Raw genomic sequence first — 21271 nt, 5'->3', positions numbered from 1 at the left:
TTAACAGGGCATGAGACTGAGCAAGACGTCTTCTCTCACGGTTTCTTCGCTACAGAAACTGTATCTGTGGAGAGAAAGGAATCTTTTTAAGTGCTGGGCGTTCTTACCTGGCAAAGGTAATTGCTGATTTACAATTCAAAACGATGAGGGCTGCACTAGGGTGGTAGCTTCAAACAGTTCCTGGAGGGCTGATTGCCTGGGGGCTTCCAGGGGGAGGGGCTGGCTGGACCCCAGGACAAGGTCAGGGGTCGCTCAGAAGTGGTCCCCGGTCTCTGGGTCCTCTGGCAGCCAGGACTGTGGGCACCCTGGGGCAGCGGCTGGACCTCTCACGGCTCTCCTTCTCCACAGTCCATGCGGGCCCCCCATAAACCCAGCAGAGGGGTTTACAGATGGGCTCACTCTCGCCCCAGCCATGCTGGGGACCCGATTCAGCCTACAGCAGCTCAAGAAAACACAGCAGCTACAGTAGATGGAGCTCTCGCTAGCTGTCGGCAACCACACTAGCTGATCCACTCACGCAGTGCGCACTTCGTCCTCACCACACAAGTGTGAGGAGGTATCGTTAAGAGTCCTACATCACAGGAGAGGAAACTGAGGCACAGAGGGCTCTCAGTTAATACGTAGAAGAACCAAGATGCAAGCACAGGTCAAGCTGACGTTGTGGCCTACGTTTTCTGTGGTCAGCTTCAAACCTCTCTGGACCTCGTCTTCCAAACCTGGAGTCAGGGGCCTGGCTCTCCCGTTGGGCTGCCCCCTGCTGCCTTCCAGCCATGATACGGGGCTGGTTACTCGAGTCTCAGCAATGGAGTCTTTATTTGTAGAAGAGGGCTTAGCTCCCTCCCATGATTGGTGAGAATCCCAAGTCAATAATGTAGCATCTCATGACAATAAATATAAAAAAGCTTTATAATTAATTTAAAAACAATGCAGATGTAAGTGGTTGTGGTTACAGCTCTTCCAGGAAACATGGGATTCTCTCACCACCTGTGAGCTCTGAAGCTTCATCCTCTCTCCTCACCTTCACTGGCCCCTCCCCACTTTCTCTTTGTACCTCATTTGTCTTTCCTGGAAGCCCTAACCCTAACCTCCAATCGAATTCCTGTCCTCTGCACCGGAGCCCCGCCCTCAGCAGCCTGGCCTCCCTGTGCCCCTCACATACCTCCCCCCGTCCCTCTGCCCGTCTCCCCAGCACCCTCTTTGGGCCCCTCACGGGGAGTTCTTAGTCTGTCATTTGACCTTTCCAATGAACCAGAAGTCCATTTTTCTCAACAGCTATACTGTAAACTCCTCAGCAGGCTCTGTCTTTGCATCCCCTCCTATACGCCAGGCATACCTGGTACTTACTAAAGTCAGAGAGGAAGGAAGGAGGATGGTGTGTGGGGAGAGAGAAATAAAGGGGGGAAACTACATTTTTCTTTTGAGACCATGTCACTGGAGGAATTCCTGTCAGCAGGTAGGACTTGAAACCCCAATGAGATGACTAAAAAAATTTGAGGGGGATATGAGAGGAGGTTGGACCAAACTCTTAATTTTCTTTAGTCTCCCACTTATTATTATTTTTTTTAAATGTTACTTATTAGCTGTTTTCCTAACAGCAAAATATTTGAATAAGTTGACGAATTCAGTATTTTTACTCCCCAAACTATTATAGTTTGTGACGCTCTATCTTCCCATATTTAAAATTTTTGAGGTCCACCATCTAGCTTCTCTTAGATCGATTCCCTCCAGAGTCGGCGGGCGGGGAAGCCGCCCTCAGGTCATCGCAGGGTTGAGGTGACAGCTGAGGCACCTAGAGGGTGCAACGCCCTGGGTGATTTGGTCTCCTACTTGTTTTCCTTTCTTGAATCCACCTGTGAACAAGGCATCTCCTTGGGAACGCCTCTCATTTTAAAGATTCCAATGAGACCACCTTCTTCTGACATGATTTTAGCCACATCCCAGGATCCAGGAAACAGGTCCACTTCCTAATGGGACCTGGGCCACTGACCTTAGAGTCCCAGTGTCCTCCGATGGCGGAGAGGAGGCCTCGGCTCCACCCCCAGCCTGCATAGGGCTCCCCACTGGCCTCCTCGACACTGTATTTTCAGTGAGAGGACCTTCTTGTTCCGCGGACGCCCTGCCTGGGCCAGCCCCTCGGTCCTCCCGTCACAGAGACAGGGTGGACCCCACAGGGGTCATCCAGCTAATGAGACGGCTGTGAGGTCTGCCAACCCACCCCCCTGCCCGCCCCCTGCCCGGGGGTGTGACATTCCCTGGGGCCTGAGTTTAGTGATCCCACCTAACCTCCAAACCTCAATCAGTGACCAAGAGCCCAGGATCTTCTTCTCGCCAAGCGGCACGGGGGTGTCCTGCTGGCCAGACTTGGGGTCTGAGCTTTGGTCCTTACCCCCACCTCCCCGCAGATGCCACAGCCAGGGATGCCAGGGGTCAGGATGAGGATTCTGCAAGTATTGCCCCCTCAGCCCTCTCGCCTCATCTCAAATTGTATATCTTTTGCTAAAACTGATTTCCTTTTCCTTCTATTATCCTGAACTTTCATGGATCTTCCCCTCTTTAACTTGTAGCCACTCTCTAACGGATACTTAACTTTATACCCTTCAGAAATTATTTCTTATTTCTCTTTCTTATTTTTCCTCCTTAGTTTTCAGTGAAGGCAGGGCTGTATCATCTGTGCCTGCCACAGAGAGCGCTGAGAACACCGGCTGAACCTTAGCTGACTTTCTGGGGTGAGTTTCCATGACAAATGCAAGTCTCTACAAACATCCTTAGGCACAAGCTGCAAAGACACGTACTCCGTCTTGTCCTCTCCCTGCTGCACGGTGATCTTGGCTGCCCCCACTTTGGGGAGGGTTGGGTTTACCACGTTGTTGTTCCAAAGAAACTTGACTTTCTCAATTGTTCCAACGTCAATATCCGCGTCAAACTCATTGGAGTGGGTGGAGCCTGGTGTGATAATCCCCCTGGAAGCAGAGAAATAGAAACGTTCCCATTCACTGAAACAAGTTCTAATGACCATAAAGTCCCTGCCTCTCTTTTCTACCCTAGATTAACAAGATGATTTTTTTTCCAAATTAATTCTCAAATAAAGGTTAGAGAAATGAAAAAGTCAGCTCTATGCCAGCAGCCTCAAACTACTATTTATTTTATTTTTTATCCAGCATGCGAATCTTGGTTCCCTGACCAGGGATCGAACCCGTGGCCCCCTGAAGTAGAAGTACAGAGTCTTAACCATTGGACAACCAGGGAAGTCCCTTAAACTACTATATAACTAGTATTTCCTCAAACGTAAGTTAATTTACCCTCAAAACTTACCTATAGAAAACTATATAATTCCTTCATATTATTTTTTTCTGGTAGAATTATTTGTACAATAACAAGTTATCCACTAGTTTAACACAACAAACACGTGTGACTAGGCTAATCAGAAAATATGATATCTGGGCTAACATTAGATTTATCTTAAAAAATCTGATCTATTGAGAGAGAAAGAATAAAATGCCTGGATTTATAATAGAGAAGAGAACACATGTTAGCAAAAATCTGAAGTTAACTTCAGTACATAAAGTAAATAATTTAGAATCCATTGATAAAGAGACAACAAGTATGTCAGTGCACGGATGTGAAGGCCGTGTGTATCAAGTGAGAGGTGGTACCGAAAAAGGAAATTTACTTGAAGACATTGTATTGGTGAGTGTTTCCCTTATTTCCAAACAAAGCGACTTTGATTTGACCAATGGCTCTTCTTCCAGACAGTGTTATAGAAACTCCGTATCTCCAGCCTGCACAGGACATAGAAAAGAGTTTTTATTCATGCACAAAACAATTGACAGAAATCTCAGGTTCTTGTCACATCCCTTACACTGAGGCATCGAAGTAGAAGTTCTACATGTTAACCTACGACTCAAACTAGGCCTTAAGGAGAAACACGTATCTGGCAGTGGACCCCTGTAGACTTGCCCGCCCAGTAAAGGGGTCACTAGCCACATGTGGCTGCTTAAATTTAAACCCAAATTAAATAAAACAAAAATCAATTCCTTGCTTTCCCTAGCCACCCTTTAAGTGCTGAATTGCCACATGTGGCTACTGATTACTGCATTGGACAACACAGAGCATTTCCATCATGGCAGAAAGTTCTGTGGGACAGCTCTGTTCTTGAAGGACAGTACTATGAGTGAAGGTGGAAAGAGAAGGAACAAGGGCTGGTCCCCACATTTGGAAAGGTAGTTCAGGGGTGCAGTCCTGGGAGCCTCAAGGGCAAGGTCTGTGTCTTCCCTCTGCCTCTCCAGGGCCCTGGGCAGTCTCCAACACAGTGGTCATCCAGATTTATGCCTGAAGGGCTGTCTTGGTGCCCAGGAGCTCACACACATACACAGGAACCTATACACACATGACCACACACTCATGTGCACATAAACACACACACAAAAACACACATATACACATGCACACACATACATACACACCACATACTCACATACACATTCACACATATGTATGTAAACGCACAGACACATCCTTTGCCTAACCCCTACTTGTCCTTTACATCTTCAGAGGTGTTTTCCCTGCCCCTTCCTCTGATCAGGGCCAGGTCCGCTGTCCTGCCGTGTCACAGCAGCAAGCCGTCAAGCCAACACACTTGTAGCTAACTGCTTGTTCAGTTTCAGTTTTCTCTGCCAGGTTATAAATTTCATGCTAGGGTGTCTTGTTCATCCCTGCACCACCCCACATCTAGCATAGCCTGTGGCCCATACATAAATGTTAGTTGAGGAATGAATATATGGTTTTGAATGTTTAATTTGTTGTTTTAAAATATTGGCAAGTATTTTGTGCATCACTACATCAGAGGAAGGATTGATTAACCAACGCCTTTTTAAAAAGTATGTAAACAGTGATGGAAATGTTCTATATCTTGATTTTGGAGATGGTTACATGACTTTTTATTTATCAAAACTCAGAATTATACACTACAAAGGGTGACTTTGGCTGTATATAAATTATACCTCAATAAACCTGACTCAGAAAACTATGTGAGACTTGTATTATATTTATGTATTTATATAAACACAGTCTCTTTTTTACAGTACAATATCTTAGGGAACTGTCATAAGGCAGGTTGGCACAAAGAGGCTGAAACATGCCTGACTCTACCCTATGTCCTAGCCCATTCAGCAGAATTTTGAGAGGAATTACCCCTTTCTGATCCCCTCCAACCCTCCACCAGGGAGGCACCCGCCATCAACGGGCATGAGGGACACATGGACAGAAGGCTGGAAATTGAGGAGATTGGAACTGGGCTTCTTAAGTGGGCTAGATAAGCAAAGAGTTGGTACCAAATAAATTTTGAATGGATAGAACAGATGCGGATGACACAATTTTTAAAATGCATAGGACAAGGAACTGTGAGGTGGTGAAAATGCAGAGAAGATGGCCACAGAGACAGGTAAATTGCTATTATCCCATTAATTATGCTGTTGGTGTCCACTCATTTCATGCCATAGAAATAAAATGAAAGTAAAGCAGACCCTTTCTAGATCCTTGGTTGAGTCTTAAATGGGGTGGTTTGGGTGGATGTGTCCCTTTACTAAGATGAAATGTACCCACAAATATTTCAGGTTAGAAGCCACCCCTGTATGTAAAACAGAAAGGAAACCTCTTTTACTTGGGTGGGAAATCACAGCGCAACTTACGAGCAAATTTGCTGGAATCTCCTGTGTTCAGGAAGAATTTCTGCTGCTCCTCACGTGTCTTGCCAGCAAATCTATCAGCATAGTGGCCCATCTGCGGGCACCCTTCATCTGGACAGGGGAAGCACTTGTTCTAATGAGAAAGATGGATCCGGCTGTAAGGTGTGAATTTGTCTTTTTATGATCCACACGTCTGGGGAGCAATTTTCCTATAGTCTCAGTTTCCTCTTTCATAACTGGAAAGAGATTGGCATAGATGGTCTCTAAACTAACTTCATCCAGGATGTAGTACCCAAGCCTGATGCACATCACATGAGAACTATTTGGGGAGCTTCAGAAAATATTGATGCCTGGGCCCCAGGTTAGATCAAATATGCCTTCCATCGAGTGGTATGCTGGTGAATGACTAACAGGCAACTCTGGGACAAAAAGTCCTGTAGAGTTTACCGATTTCTGTGGTGTAAACATGCTGTGCCTGTGGCCAACTTCAGGCTATCAACACGATGTCATTGAATGTGGGGTTGGGAATAGATGTTCACACCGGCTCTAGTGAGCCCGCATAGGCAGGCTCTGGGGTATCGTTTCGTGCATCTCTCTCCTTGTTGCCGGCTGCACACGGCACAAACTCCCAGCCCAGCGTGCAGAACCCCAGCATCCACCTTTCCTTCTCTCTGGCATGTAGATTCTTCTCTCCCACATTCCATACTTGCTCCGCCCCTGTCAGAAATGTGCACACTTTCCCCTCTTTCTAAACTCTATGATTTTCCAGCCAGATTCTACCTTTGCCCCTGCAGGAAGCCTTCCTAGATCATTGAATTGACTGCTCTACTCTCCGATTTCCCAGAATCTTCCGCTCCCACATGACTCTTCTAGAATTTTAGCTACCTCCTGCCTAAGGCTTTTTTCCCCCTCCACTCTACAGGACCGTGAACTCTGACATGCGGTGCAAAACAAGAGAGTACTGCAGATCCCAACGCAGCAGGACAACAGCCCCACCTTGGGACTCAAGGTGGCATAATAGCTTACAGACTCAAAGTCCTTGTAGGAAGCGCAGGGGTACGCAGCGAACCCATCGGGATTGAGGATGCTCTCCGAGTAATACTTGTAGCTTCTCAGGTGGTTGCAAGCCACAAAGTCCCGGGTTCCTGGGTAAGCAAAGAGGGAAGTCTGCACAGGTGGTCAGGACCCCATGACAACTTCTCTGCCTCTCTCTCCAAGTGGGATGGTTCCAAAGTGGGACCATATTTTCAGAAATTGAAGATTAGTCCAAAATCCAGCCACAAAATGACAGTTAACATATAAAGGCTGCTTTCTGTGTGCCGGGCAATGTTCTGAGCACTTTACATGTATTGTCCCTGTAAGCTTCACCTTTCCTCAGAGGTGGGTAACATACCATCCCCAATTACAGAAAGACATACAGGCTACAGCCTCAGATTTCAGATTTCAGCTAGGAAGTGGTGGAGCTGGGATTTAAACCCAAGCCCGTCTGGTGCTTGAGTCCAGGCCTCTAACCTCTGTTGCATTCTGTGTCCCAGGCACCAGGCTGGAGGTCCTCAAAGACACAACCGGATGTGACTTGACCTCCTAGGCATGACCAAAGCCGGGCAAGGACACTGTCATGCCATGTTTAGGTGAATAAAAAGGAAGGTCAAGTAGCTTTAGGTGGCTTTATGTGAGCATGCCTTTCACTCTCATGTCTTGTTCCTTCTTAGAACCTTCCTTGGCTCCTATAAATTCCTGCCAAGGGGCAGATGTCCCAGCACGCATTCCAGACCTGGCCTGAACTTGCTTGGCCTGATGGGTTACTGAAGGAGAGTCTAGGCTACTGGTTACTGGTTACTGATGGGGAGTCTAGGCTACTGGTTACTGGTTACTGATGGGGAGTCTAGGCTACTCTATCCGTGCAAAGCCTCCTAAAGCTGTGAAAGACACATAGGTCCTCATCCTTAATAGTTGCTTTGATGGTGTCCATACTTGCCAAGCTATTACGCTCACGTTCAATAAAAGTCTTTACTCATTTCAGTTAAACGTGTGCGGTGCCAAATGATGAGTCTGGCTGAAAATCTCACCTGTTCGTTGCCATTTTGACCTTATTAGATACAGAGTCGGAGCTGTATCTGAAAGATGCCCTTTATCCCAGGTGTGCTGATCAATGATAAAGAATGGCCACCTTGAGCAGCACAGTCTCTGCTCTAACCTTCCTCACCCGTGATTGCTTCTTATTCTTTCCCCAGCATAGAGGAGTGGTGACTCTCATGTGAATGGATTTGCCGTGGACATGATTGGGAATTCTGTCTATGGAGTTGTCTATGGAGTGGAAGCCAGTTACATAAGCTTGAACCATATCACTGACTCCCAAGGGACAATTGGCAGAAAAATTCTCTTAGATTCAGGATATTTACTTTTATGGTATTTCCTTCCTTTATTAGGTAGCTATCAACTGATTGTTGGAGTTACAGCTCTAAGCAATGGTAATTCTTTGTTGCTTGTTCACTCCAGGACACCACATAATGTATAAGGAAGTAAATCATCAGAGCTGAGATATAAAATGATATGTGGCTATATTTTTAAGAAATAAGGTCTAGAAGGGGGGATTGTATATTTTCAAAGAGCAGTGTGTTTTCGTTGTTAAGATTTGCTGTGGGAGTGGCGTTGCTCCCCCAGGGAAGTGATGTCCCCACTCTGCTCTGGCTTTACCTGCCCAGATGCCATCTATGTCCACGATCTGTGACAGGGCATTCTTCTTGCATCCGGGCATTTCCTCTCCTCCGTTTGGGAAGAAATCAAGGTGACCCACCAGTTGTTTCGTTCCAAAGCCTGAAATGTTTAGAACAGCAATGAGCTTTTCATAATGCAGGGCTCTCATTAAAAGCACATGCTCTCACAATCGCACGTGATTGCAGCTGGAACGTGGAGGGGCTCACCCATGAATGGGATCAGGGGAGCTGCATCCGTGTGGATCACATCAACAAAGTCAGCGTCGGAGGGATCGAGTCGGACCTCTTCAGGAGTACCCTCGAAACTTGCTTCTACAGGATCCAACCCTAAAAGAGATGGCCAGTGCTGCACACAATAGGCCTGGCTATAGCTGCCAGCAGGATTGAGGCTGTACAGTTGCCCAGGCTGTGCGCTACCTAACTCAAGGGACGCCATACCCTGGAGCTGTGCAGTGCCATGGCCGGGGTATGGAATATGGAGACATTGAATCTCAGTCATGCTCATTACATTCCAGTGGAGTGGATAGAGGAGGGCAGGTGAGCAAAGACATTTAGATTTTGTTTAGGCAAGGGTTTTTCTCCACATCAGATTCTCCCACTTACTTGTATATCTTTCTCCTTCAACATTCTCTTTCTCTTCCCAAGTTTGAAGGGAAAAGGGGCGAAATAGCATGGCATCACAATTCAAAACACAAATTCTGGGACTTGGGTGCCTTGCTCCAAATCCCTATTCGATTATTTTTTGAGCAAGTTGCATGACCTTGGATGAATCACTTGACTTCTTCTACACCTCAGTTTCCCCTTTTATAAAAGGGGGTAATAATAGAGCTATAAGATTAAATGAGATAATATATGTAGCATTTAGCACAGTGCCTGGCACATCATTATGGGTGTATAAGTAAATATTTAGAATGATATCTCTTATATCTCTGTTGTTTCGTTCCAAAGCCTGAAATGTTTAGAACAGCTGTGAGCTTTTCATAATGCAGGGCTCTCATTAAAAGCACGTGCTCTATATTTCCTTCTTGACAGGACTCCTAGATTTAACAATTGTTTTTGAAGGTTTCATCAGAGCAGATGAAAAGGCACGAACATAATTGTCTGTTGAAAATAAAAGGGAACGTTCTTATAAAGGTAGAGACTTGAACCAAAAGACAGCAGAACCGGGATTGAATGTCAGTCCTACCACTGATTAGTTGTGTGACCTTGGGCAAGTCATTTGCTTCCCTCAGCCTTTTTCTTTAGTTCTGAGGATTAAATGAGAAAACGTAAAGCACTTTGCACAGTATTTGGGATAAGCAGGCACTTAATCTATGCTTACTATAATTATTATATTAGCATTATAATGACTTTGATATACTTTGTGGTTATAATTTAAAGGCTTTGCTTGGGTTAAAAGGATGCTTTTGGTGTGATGGTGTCTGGGTTTCTTCTACCAACAAAGGCAGTGGAAGCAAAATTTTTGTGTTCTATTCTGCCCTTGATTTCAGAGAAGAGGGAAAGGAATGACATTATGGACTTGTATTACTTATGTTTGCTCACGTTCATGCTAGCCTTACTCTGCATTTTCCTGGGTGTTCAGTCCTGCTGAGAGACCCACATCACCAGAAAATGGATGGGGACAGAGGCGGAAGAAGTAAAGAGAACAAAGACACCACTTCCCCTGCCACAAAGATAGGCTTCTGGGGGGGGGCTTCCTAAAATGCTCTGTGCAGACTCTAATCTGGATGGACTCTTTGGGCCCAGCTCCAAGCTAGGCTGCAGTCTTGTATACGCTCCGGGGCTACTGGGGACCAAACCTTGGGCCCCAGCCCTCAAGTCTTACCTGTAATCCTGCCCAGGCCTGGAGTCTTTCTCCCTGCCTCTCCTGCCACGTGGGCCCCCAGGCTGTGGCCGATGAGGTGGACTTGGGAAGGTAAGTAACTGTAGTCCGACTGGAGAGGGAAGATTGTCTTTTCAGGACATTTCTGTGCTGTGGTTTTTGCAAACCTAATGCCGGTACTCCTCTGCTGAAAACCTGCCACTGCCCGTAAGATCCAGCCCAGCCCTTTACGAAAGCCTCAGAGCTCTTCTGACTCAACACCTGTTTTTCTAGACTCTTTTCTAGCTAGACCCCTAGTGGAACTTTCAGGCCCTCAGATATGTCGTAGTCTCTCACCTCTGGGTCTGGTTTAGCCTCCTCTTCCTGTTGTCATGTCTCCCCAACCACGAGTCAGTCCAGTTCACATCGACACAGCTCAGCCATTAGCTCTCAACTTAGACGTCTCTTCCTGAGAGACATCCTTAATCACCGACCCCCACTTCCCAGACTGGATTAGCTGCCCCCTGACCCCCACACACGCTCCTATAAAGCCTGTAGCCACCCTTCCCCCTCCCCACATCAGAACCCTGATCACACTCAGTGGTCCCTGTAAGCTCCCCCAGGGCCTTCTCTTTATTCCCTAGCAGAGCTCCTGACAATGTGACCCCAAATATTGGATGAACAAACAAATGACACAAATTCAAAGTATTCACACCTGTTGGTCTCAGAGATGTTCACCCAGAAGTACTCATTTATTATAGGTGTACAGCGCCTTGAGCACAAACACCATAGGTTTTGATCTGAGGTGAGTTTTAGAAGTAAGACTCCAAGAGAAATATCAATTCTTTCTATTTCCTCTTTAAACATGTAACCCTCAGCTGTGTCTTTACCCAGCAGAGACCGGTGGGTGCCGTGTGTCCCCTCGCAGCCCGGCCACCACTCACCTTGAGCATGGCCAGCATCTGGGCCACCTGGGCGCCCACCACACGCGCGTTGTTGGCAGCCTGCGTGTAGGTGGTCTGGGAGCCTCTTTTCCAGTCCACGCAGATGCAGTTCACCTTCTCCACCTTGAACATGTTCTGGTGTTGGAGAGACACCAGGGGGTTATCGTGGGGGCTCATGAAACCGCTTCCAACCAGAGCTCAGAAATGGTCGCTGAGAGTTACCACTGGCTGTCCTTCTGTCTCTTCCTAGCTGGGGCACAGGGATGAACTCGACTTCGTTAGGAATCCCGTTGCCAATAGGAGTTATCCCTCAGGGCAAAAGCTACAAGCAAGGCAAATCGATTCCCTCTCTAGTTCGTAGACTAATTAAAAGCTGACCACTCTCTGGTTTTCTTCGACCAGATTCAATCAGGTTGATTCAATAAGGTGGCTGAAACCAGGGCATCATTCAAAGAATCCTATTTCGAAAAGAAAAGGTCTCAAGCGCATTCTCCGGCAGCCAGGGTCTAAATGACCTTGTGGATTTGACTGCTAGGGGTCCTTTCAGCCTCTTGGCAAAGGCTGGACTTGCTTCACCCCAGGCTGCTGGGTATTTACGCAGTTTTAAGGTGGGAGGGAAGTGTCACTATTTTTACAGTCAGGACAGCACAGTATTTCATGGAGGAAACACACTAAAGATATTTTAAAAATAGAACTGCACTGATTTAAAAGATATTGAAGAATTCTGAAAGGGAAACTTCTTCTTGGATGTCAAAGGAACTGATATATCCTTAGAAGTTCTGCCGGGCAGGACGTATGACCAGCTGGAGTCTAAAATGGTACTATAAATTTAAAATCCACCTAGAATCTTTTCACATATATGATGCTAATATGTGTGATCACACACACATGGATACCAAAAACCGTTTTCTCAGGACTTTTATTTTTAAAGCAGCCCTGAGGAATCTCTTACAAACCTGGAGAATTTGGGATATAAACTATATCTTACAGTTTATACATGAAGATACTTATTAATGATGGGACAGAAGCGATACCAAGAGTTAAATGGCTGCTACAACCAAGGTCAAATGCAGAATGATTTTAATTTTCAGGGTTTGTAACTTTTCCTGTTGACATTTTAAGTCGGAGGGTGGAAGACAGGCTGCTAGGGTAAATTCTTAGGTGTCAGAAAAACGTATTGAATCAGTGAACACAAGAAAAGAAGGGACGATGGTATATCATGTGTATTTGTGGGTGCGTGCCTCTGCACATGTGTTTTTGTGTGTATGTGAACATGTGTTTGTTATTCTGTTGTCTATCGTTCTGAGCAAAAGATGCTCTATTACAGTGGGTTTGGCATTTTCTATTCTGCCATTTGGGGCACCCAGTCAGTCGAAGCTCTCCGTATCTCAAATAAATGGTCATAGCACACATCTCTGACTCTCAGGGAAGTGGGAAAGACTTGAACAAAAAGAACATAATCCTGCTTTTATAGGAACACAAAGTAGCCTCACTGAAATGGAAGCAGACCATATTTAGGCTTCATTTAACCAGAAATGAGAGGACAGAAGTGTTTGTTCACGCAGCAGATGCCATTGCTTCAGGCTACAGATGTAGTCTAGAAACTTGGAAGGGGATTTTTATTTTGGTGAAGAGGCATTTTTATTGCATAAAGGTACCTCGATACGTCAGGATTTCCTGTTCCGAGCTCGCTAATTGAGATTGCGTAAAGGGAGGTGGAGACATTAGTGGGAAGCAGGGGCAGCTGCCCGCAGCGCAGGCCACAGGGCTTAGAACCAGGCCCTACCTTGCACATGTCCACCAGCCAGCTCTCATCTCCCTTGCCTATGAAGCCGTGGATGATGAACCGGGTCTTCCTGTCTGTTTGGAAATTGGATGCCTCAATCGTTGATGGATCAGAGGGAATAAGAATCTGTGACAAACACAGAAGGGTTCCGTGTTTTTGCAGCCCAGCCACTTTAGCCTGTCTCTTTCTTCCCCATCTCTGCCTGTTCCAATGCACAACCTTTCAAAGTTTAGCAAAAAGCCACCTCTTTCAGGAAGTCTACCCTGACCTCTCTTTCCCTGCCCTACCTTCCCAAGTCAGGAATCACTACCTCTACTGGGTCTGGATTGTGGCTCATGGTCTTACACCTTCCATATGTTCTTCCATAAGCTCTTTGCCCAACACCAGAATCACATAACTAGCTAGAGGCTCTGGCAAATGTGAACCATTCACTCATTCAAGCCAGCTTTTTTACCGGAGACCTACTCTGTCCAGGTCTCGCTAGGCCTGGGGGCAGCTGGCGGGATCGGGTAGAGGCAGAGGGTACAGAGGTAAGAACTCCTGGTCCCCCAGTGGGCACAGCCCCTCACCAGTTACAACAATGTTAAAATGGCAGAGGTCTCACCTGAAAGTTGTTTGGGTTCTCGTTGGTGTAGAGCAGGAAGCGAGTCCCGATGTCCTCAGGGCTCCAGGGGAGAACTTTCAGGGGCCTGATGGCGGTCCCAGCCCAGGGCTCAGAGTCAGAGAAGCACCCAATGGAATCATAGCAAACTTCCTTTCCTGTAAGAGAAAAGATGACCCTGCTCAGGGGTTAGCTCCCAAGGCTGGCCTGGTTGCTCCCCTGCTTGGGGACAGGCTGAAGACCATGCAGACACTTGCCTCTGCCCCATCAACTCTCTCCTTGCCCCCCTCCCCCCGTGCCCACCTTCTGATCAGGGAACAGTCTCACTGAATCCCACAGAGACCTCTCTGATTCGAACCACCATCAAAACTTAAAAGTCCTGTGTTCCCTGCCTAGATCTTCCGATAGTTTTATTTGACTAATGTGATAATGGGCACTGGTAAGTCAATATGTTAACCCAGGCAGGTGTCTAATGCTTTATCTGGAAGAGTCTGGCCTCAGGCCTCCTGGACATGAAGGCAGGTTGGTGGGGAGATGCTCTGAGACGGACCCGCACAAACTGCAGCCCCATCCGCGTCTCTGTGGAAACTTGGAGCTGTCTGCAGCCGCTGGAAGCCCTGCCATGGCTGAAGCTTTCTCCGGCCAGTGCCGAGATGATGGGTTTATGCCCTTCCCAAGGGGCAGGTGGGATGTGTTTTACCTTTGGCTGCTCCCAGCAGGAAAAGAGTGAGTGTCCAGATGCTCACCATCTACAATAAATTCAGATATTTGGCCTCACCAAAAGCATGACCAGAGCAGTGAGCAGACTCCAGAATGCAAGGCTCGGGCTTGCGCCTGGTGGCGCAGTGGTTGAGAGTCTGCCTGCTAATGCAGGGGACACGGGTTCAAGCCCTGGTCTGGGAGGATCGCACATGCCACAGAGCAACTAGGCCCGTGAGCCACAACTACTGAGCCTGCGCGTCTGGAGCCTGTGCTCCGCAACAGGAGACGCTGCGATAGTGAGAGGCCCGCGCACCGCGATGAAGAGTGGCCCCCGCTTGCCACAACTAGAGAAAGCCCTCGCACAGAATCGAAGACCCAACACAGCCAAAAGTAAATAAATAAATAAAATTTTTAAAAAGTAACTGTACCATTTTTTTTTTAAAAAAAAGGAATCTTAAAAAAAAAAAAAAGAATGCAAGGCTCTTTGCCCCACCTCCCTCCTTCACAGCTGGCGGGAGACTTACCCTGTTGGATGTTCTAGGCCTTCCTTCTGGATCAAGTGCCCGGGCTGTTTTCTTATATTCAAGCCTTATCAATTGTACACTGCTTCGAGGAAACAGCAGGTGAGTATAGAACATACTGTGTGCACTTAATAGTTTAATCTGCACAAATACACAAAACAAGATTAATAATAGAGGTCAAATCTTCCCACAAGTCTGGGAAGATGAAAGAATGCTTGAATAAAAGGAGGTGAAAGGTCTCTAACTTTGCACCTATGTACATGTGCCTGTAACTATGAGCTGAGTGGGTCCCACTTTCCAATTTTTTATTTTATCACCTAGTACAAGTCCCGCTGAGGACACTGCAGCAAACTAATCGTGGAGGGCTGTGTTTCTCACTTAGAATGGCTGGAAATGCCCTTGCAAATCGCTGATAGTGAAAGGAAGTGTCTAAGAAAACCTCCTCTTTCTTTTTGTCTGTCTGTCTGTCTATCTCTGTCTCTGGCAGTCTAGTAATACTTGAGCACATGAGCTTTGGAGACAGAGTCAACGGCCCCCATAATAGCCTCTGACCACAATCTCCCACTAACTAGTGTTCCAGTTACCTATTGCTATGGGATGAACCAACCCAAAATGTAAGGATTTAAAACAATAACAATTATTATATTATCCTGCTATAATTTGGAATAGCTGTGTTCAGGAGCCCATAAAACCCATGTCACCAGACCACGTAATGTCTATCGAGTTTCCTCAGACCGTCCAAAGTTTGCACACCTGTCCTACAAGACTCTACCCTCTGAGGCTGTCATGAATTACCCACTGACCCAAGCATCTGTGAGCAGCTTGTCTGGTTCACACAACAAGCAGATAAGCCTTCTCATGGCAAATGCCATTCGTGCCCTACCCCACCCCCAAGTTAAATATGCCTCCGTGTCAAAGTTCACTCTGCTCCTGAATAATCAGGGCACTGGGGTCCAGGCTGGAGGGCCCTTCTATGAAGAAAATGGAAAAGACTTGCCCTAGAGTCATAAGGAAGAGCAGACAACAGTTAGTGAGGCTTAGTATGTGCAGTCAGAGTACTTTCCATGTATTACCTAATTTAAAGTCTTACAACAACCCCAGGAGGTAGGTACCATTATTTGCCTCCCTTTACAGATGTGGAAACAGAGGGACAGGTCTTTCATTGCCTATAAAGTCACACAGCTAATGAGTGATGAGATGGGATTTGAATCCAGAGTGAAATAAGGAGCTGCTGAATATCAGTTGTTCTGAGCAAGTTATCAACAAGGTTTGTTGAGTGTCAATCCACCGCGAAGAATAGGGGAAGTACTTACACAGAATAAGTTGAAATTGAACATAAATGTCCCCCTTCTCCAGACTTGAGCCATCTGGTTGACCTAAGTGATGAGGTATTCAAGCTTTGGAAGTCTGTTCATATGGTCCAGGCAGGTGCTGGAGCACTTGACAAAGACCGTGGAGAAGACAAAGCCATTTATGCTTTCCTTTGACGTTGCAGTGCTGACGCAGGACGAGATTTGTGATAATCTAACAGTGGGTAAAATAGGTAATTTGGCTGATAGGAGATGTCAGATGACTCTGTCTGCCTCTTGGACCTCTTCTCTTCCTGCTGTCCACTTGACCTTCCCCACATGACCACAGTGGCCTCCGTCAAACATGCCAAGTTCTTTCCTACTTCAGGGCCTTTGCACTTACCATTCCGGTGGCCTGAAACTCTCTTCCTTAGACCTCCATTGGGTTGGCTCCTTCTTGTCATTCAATGATTAGTTTAAATGTCACCTCTTCAATGAGGCCACCCCTGGCCACCTTCGAAGCCCCTCCCCTGCCAGCCACCCACCCAATCCCTAGCACCTTGTTTCCTTCTCATCACTTTGTCACAAGTTATAATTATCTCTCTTGTTTTTCTATTTATTTGCAATCTTCCTTTTCCCACCTAGAATGCAATTCCATGTGGACACAGACCTCATTTACTTTGGCCACTGTTGTGCCCTCCACCTTCTAGAACCTGACACTGAAGTGGTTATAAATTAATGAAAGAAAGAATGTACATATGAATAGAGTTCATAGACATTTTATCCTTATTCTCCGAGTGGATTTCAGTCCTGGGAATGGTGAGAAGGCACGGTTCTAAGGAGGAGAAAAGATGTTGTTCTTCAGAGAAGCAAGAATATAAACATCTGATTAGATTTAGGAGAAACAATCGTCACATGATCTGTCACAGGTTCCCCAAAGGTCAGGCGCCCATGCCTACTTCCCCCTCAGCTCACCTCACTGCCAAGTTCATCTGTGGCTTCCACGCTCACCCCTGCAGAGCAGTTCAATGGTTGAAACTGCCTTAAGGTGATCAGAGCTCATGTGACGTCCTCTGGGCAGGAAAGGAAGGTTTAATCTCCAACAGCCACTCGTGTGTGGTGGTGAGAGCAAGTGTGGGCTCCAAACACTCAAGGGGAGAGGCATGGGCATTTAGGGCTTAGTTTTTCCTTCTTAAAAAAAATTCTTTTCACTCATGTTTGTAAATAGGTAATATATGCCCCTCTACATCTGATACAATACAAAGTCAAAAATGATGCTTCACCAGCTCCCTGTGTGTCCTTCCAAGATATTCTATCCACTATGAGTATATATATATATATTATATTTTATTTAAAAACATACAAAATATAAATGATTAACAAATCCTATACATTATTTTGCAAACTGATTTTTAAAAATTAATTAATTATTTTATTTTTGGCTGTGTTGGGTCTTCGTCGCTGTACACGGGCTTTCTCTAGTTGTGACGAGCGGGGGCTACTCTTCATTGCGGTGCGTGGGCTTCTTATTGAGGTGACTTCTCTTGCGGAGGAGCAGGGGCTCTAGGTACATGGGGATTCAGTAGTTGTGGCACATGGGCTCAGTAGTTGTGGCTCACGGGCTCTAGAGCACAGGCTCAGTAGTTGTGGCACATGGGCTTAGTTGCTCCGTGGCATGTGGGATCTTCCCAGGCCAGGGATTGAACCCGTGTCCCTTGCATTGGCAGGTGGATTCTTAACCACTGCGCCACCAAGGAAGCACTTGCAAACTGATTTTGAAAATTAATTATATGTCTTGAAAACCATTTGTTATCAGTGCATACAGATGTGTTCCAATCTTTTGACCCGCTGCACAGTATTCTGATATTTGGATATTCACTATCAGTCCTCTACTGATGAGTATTTGGTTGTTTCCAATCTTTTACTATTAAAAAGGATGCCTCACTGAATTTTTTTTTTTTTTTTTTTTTTTGCGGTACGCGGGCCTCTCACTGTTGTGGCCTCTCCCGTTGCAGAGCACAGGCTCCAGACGTGCAGGCTCAGTGGCCATGGCTCGTGGGCCCAGCCGCTCCGTGGCATGTGGGATCTTCCCGGACTGGGGCATGAATCTGTGTCCCCTGCATCGGCAGGCGGACTCTCAACCACTGCGCCACCAGGGAAGCCCCCTGAATATTCTTATACATTTGTCTTCTGGATGGATGGCGTGTCTGTAGGATAAATTCCTACAAGTGGAATTTAAGGAGCAAAAGATATGTACATTGAACATGTTGATAGTGATTTCTGCTCCTTGTGTATGTTGGCTACTCTCTCCACCCCACCCGTGAAACAACAGTGAAGGAGAGACGATTAACTATTTAAACAGTAACTTTTTAGAGGTATGTTAGTTATGGGGCTTTTGTTGTAAGCAACAGAAATCAATTCTGGATAATTTTTTTTTTGTGTGTGGTACGCAGGCCTCTTACTGTTGTGGCCTCTCCCGTCGCGGAGCACAGGCTCTGGACGCACAGGCTCACGGGCCCAGCCACTCCAAGGCATGTGGGATCTTCCCGGACCGGGGCACGAACCTGTGTCCCCTGCATTGGCAGGTGGACTCTCAACCACTGCGCCACCAGGGAAGCCCCTGGATAGTTAATTTTTTTAAAAAAGGAGAGATTTGTTGGGAGAATATTGGGGCATCTCATGGAATCCATGAAGTTGTTGAACCGTGACACCCAGGGAAACTCAAGAAATGAAACCACTCTGGAGACCTCGCCTCGGCAGGTCGTCCTCAGATCCCCTCCGCCCCTCTGTCCCTGAATTAATTAGCAATGGGATATGGGTCCTATTAGGAAGGCCTGGATGTGCACCAAAAGATGGAGGTGAAGTTGTGAGCTGGGCACCTTCAGCAAGAAGTAAGTGGTTCTGCAGTAGTAAATTTAGCAATCCTAAATCAACTAACTCTACTTAATTTGTACCAAAGTGCACAGTTAGTGGCTCAGTGCCAGTGGGCAGGGGATTTGAAATAATGAAGAGATGATCTTCTTGAGTTATCAAGAGTGACTGGCAACACTGGGGAGTGGAGTTGCTGATCAGGAAAGCTGATCAGGACTGTTGCATTATGTTAAGATAAGAAGAAGCAACCCTGTATTCATCAGCATTAGTTGTTCAAGAATAAGTGTGCTGTATCGAAGCACTTTGTTTTCTACAAACATCAAAAGCAAGTGAACCAAAAGGGCACCCTCACTTCTGATGACAGCAGTGAGGAAAAGGCAGTATAAGAAGGCCAGAGGGCTTCGCTGGTGGTGCAGTTGTTGAGAGTCCGCCTGCCGATGCAGGGGACACGGGTTCGTGCCCCGGTCTGGGAAGATCCCACATGCCGCGGAGCGGCTGGGCCCGTGAGCCATGGCCGCTGAGCCTGCGTGTCCGGAGCCTGTGCTCCGCAACGGGAGAGGCCACAACAGTGAGAGGCCCACGTAACGCAAAAAAAAAAAAGAAGGCCAGAGTCTGGAGCCTGGGTTGACCCCTTGCTGTGAAAAGCCTCCTGACACCTGACCTGTTCCTTCCCCAGCCCCAGGCTTCCCCGGGTGGAGAAACAGTTCAGATGATGACAGATGGATTGTGAAAATGGTCACAGTTCTTTACCCCCTCCCCTTTCTGAAGCTGCCCTTTGCCATGTGATCTTGCAGCTTCTTCCATCAATAACTGGAGTCTATTACGCCACCACCTGAATCTGGACTAGCTGTGTGACTTGGTTTGGCTATTAAACGTGATGGCAGCAACATCTTGGAGCAGCTCAAATCCAGCCGACCCCTAAGTATGTGAGAGACCCAGACAGGATAAGCTGCACTTCTGACTCAACCCACTCTGCAGACTGCAGACACATGAGTGAATCCAGTCAAGACCAGAAGAAACACCCAGTTAACCTGGAGATTTGTGAGCAAACCTGTCTAAAGCCAGCGAGTTTAGTGATGATTTGTTATGCAGCAGCTAACCAATACAGAAACTCAGCTCAGCCAGGCCTGGGATTCAGAGAGAGCAGCTCTCATTGCACTCACTGTCGCCATTCTCGGGTACACAGAATCAGATGAGCGTCTATTCTTTTCTAAGACAGTGAGAAAACTCCCACGTCTGTCAATATACACTGTGCTCTAATGCACTGGCTCTTGTTTATGCCCTGAGGGATTTAATTGGACAAAGCCCCTAGCAAGACTGGGGTCTAAGCTGCTTCTCCTTTAAAGCCTCTTCGACCAGTTCATTCACTCCACACTAGATGGAAAGATTCCTGGGCGAGGCTGTTAAATAAGAATAACAACTGAAATATGTTGAATGAACTGATATCCTGGTCAGATTCAGGGAATTAAGGCAGGACTCATGTGCCTGCAAATCTGTGGATCTCTTCTGAAAATGCGACTTCATTTCCACCAGACAGCTTTCCTGTCTTCAAGATGTATGACTCCTTGAAAGTCACAAAGGTGAAGAATGAGGTTGCCAGCCATTATCTGCCATGTCCACACATCCAGATGGAGCCGAGTAGCTGCCTTCCTCTAGCCAGTCAGTTCTGTCCTTGTTTTCTCCTTCAATTTCAAGTTCACAATGTATAGATACCTTGTCATCTTGTAAGAGAACGATCTTGTAAATTTGAGGGGAGGAGTAGGTTGGCTCAAGCTGGGTTCTAGCAGCCCCTTAATTCCAAAGAAGTGTTTGCCCTGAAAAAGCTGTTTTCTAAGTCTTTTTCACAGCCTGGACACTCACCTGCATTCGTTTGAACCACAGCTCTAAATATCCCTTGAACTGGTTGAATGTCTCCCTGTGTTTGTAGTAACAGAAGTGGGGGGTGCAAAACTTTGCCTTATCATCAGTCAACCATTGACTTCTTTCTTTTTCTTTCATCAGAGATGCCCTGTCTGTGGGATGTGAATTCAGGTTCTGAGTGTAGCTCAGACTTCCCAAAGCCCTTGAGGGCCGTTGGTAGATTCCACCCGTTCTTGTCGGCTGGCTAACAAGTGAAAGTCTCAGGGCAGACAGACCCTGGTGCCAACTGGGGAGAATTAGGCCCAAAAGTCTGCACCCTCTATAGGGGGGCCTGGGAATTTCCAGAACAGCCCCAGCTTTCAGGATCCCAGAGTACCTGAAAGTTCTGGGCCAAGTAGAGCAGGATTTAGATCAAGAAATGGATCAGAACTTGCATTCCATGCAAGTACCAATTGGATTGATTTAAACCCCAAACATGGGTCAAGTCACTGCCCT

At 46.6% G+C, this 21271-nt stretch overlaps 1 protein-coding gene across 1 annotated transcript; it reads right to left on the bottom strand.

The window, feature by feature from the left end:
* PNLIPRP1 (pancreatic lipase related protein 1) lies at positions 1–14282 on the bottom strand. The gene is made up of 12 exons (XM_060125990.1): positions 14234–14282; positions 13537–13691; positions 12933–13058; positions 11147–11281; positions 10227–10335; positions 8609–8728; positions 8382–8501; positions 6711–6829; positions 5688–5817; positions 3671–3779; positions 2793–2960; positions 1–64 (listed from the first exon to the last, which is right to left on the bottom strand). Exons 1-12 carry the CDS (start codon positions 14280–14282, stop codon positions 1–3), a joined length of 1404 nt encoding a protein of 467 aa, XP_059981973.1.
* Between the last annotated feature and the right edge of the window lie 6989 nt (positions 14283–21271).

This window comes from Lagenorhynchus albirostris, chromosome 16 (assembly GCF_949774975.1).
Source record: "Lagenorhynchus albirostris chromosome 16, mLagAlb1.1, whole genome shotgun sequence".
In the NCBI taxonomy this organism is placed as follows: domain Eukaryota; kingdom Metazoa; phylum Chordata; class Mammalia; order Artiodactyla; family Delphinidae; genus Lagenorhynchus; species Lagenorhynchus albirostris.
The sequence above is the reverse complement of the archived record's forward strand: the minus strand, read 5'-3'. Positions and strand labels throughout refer to the sequence as shown.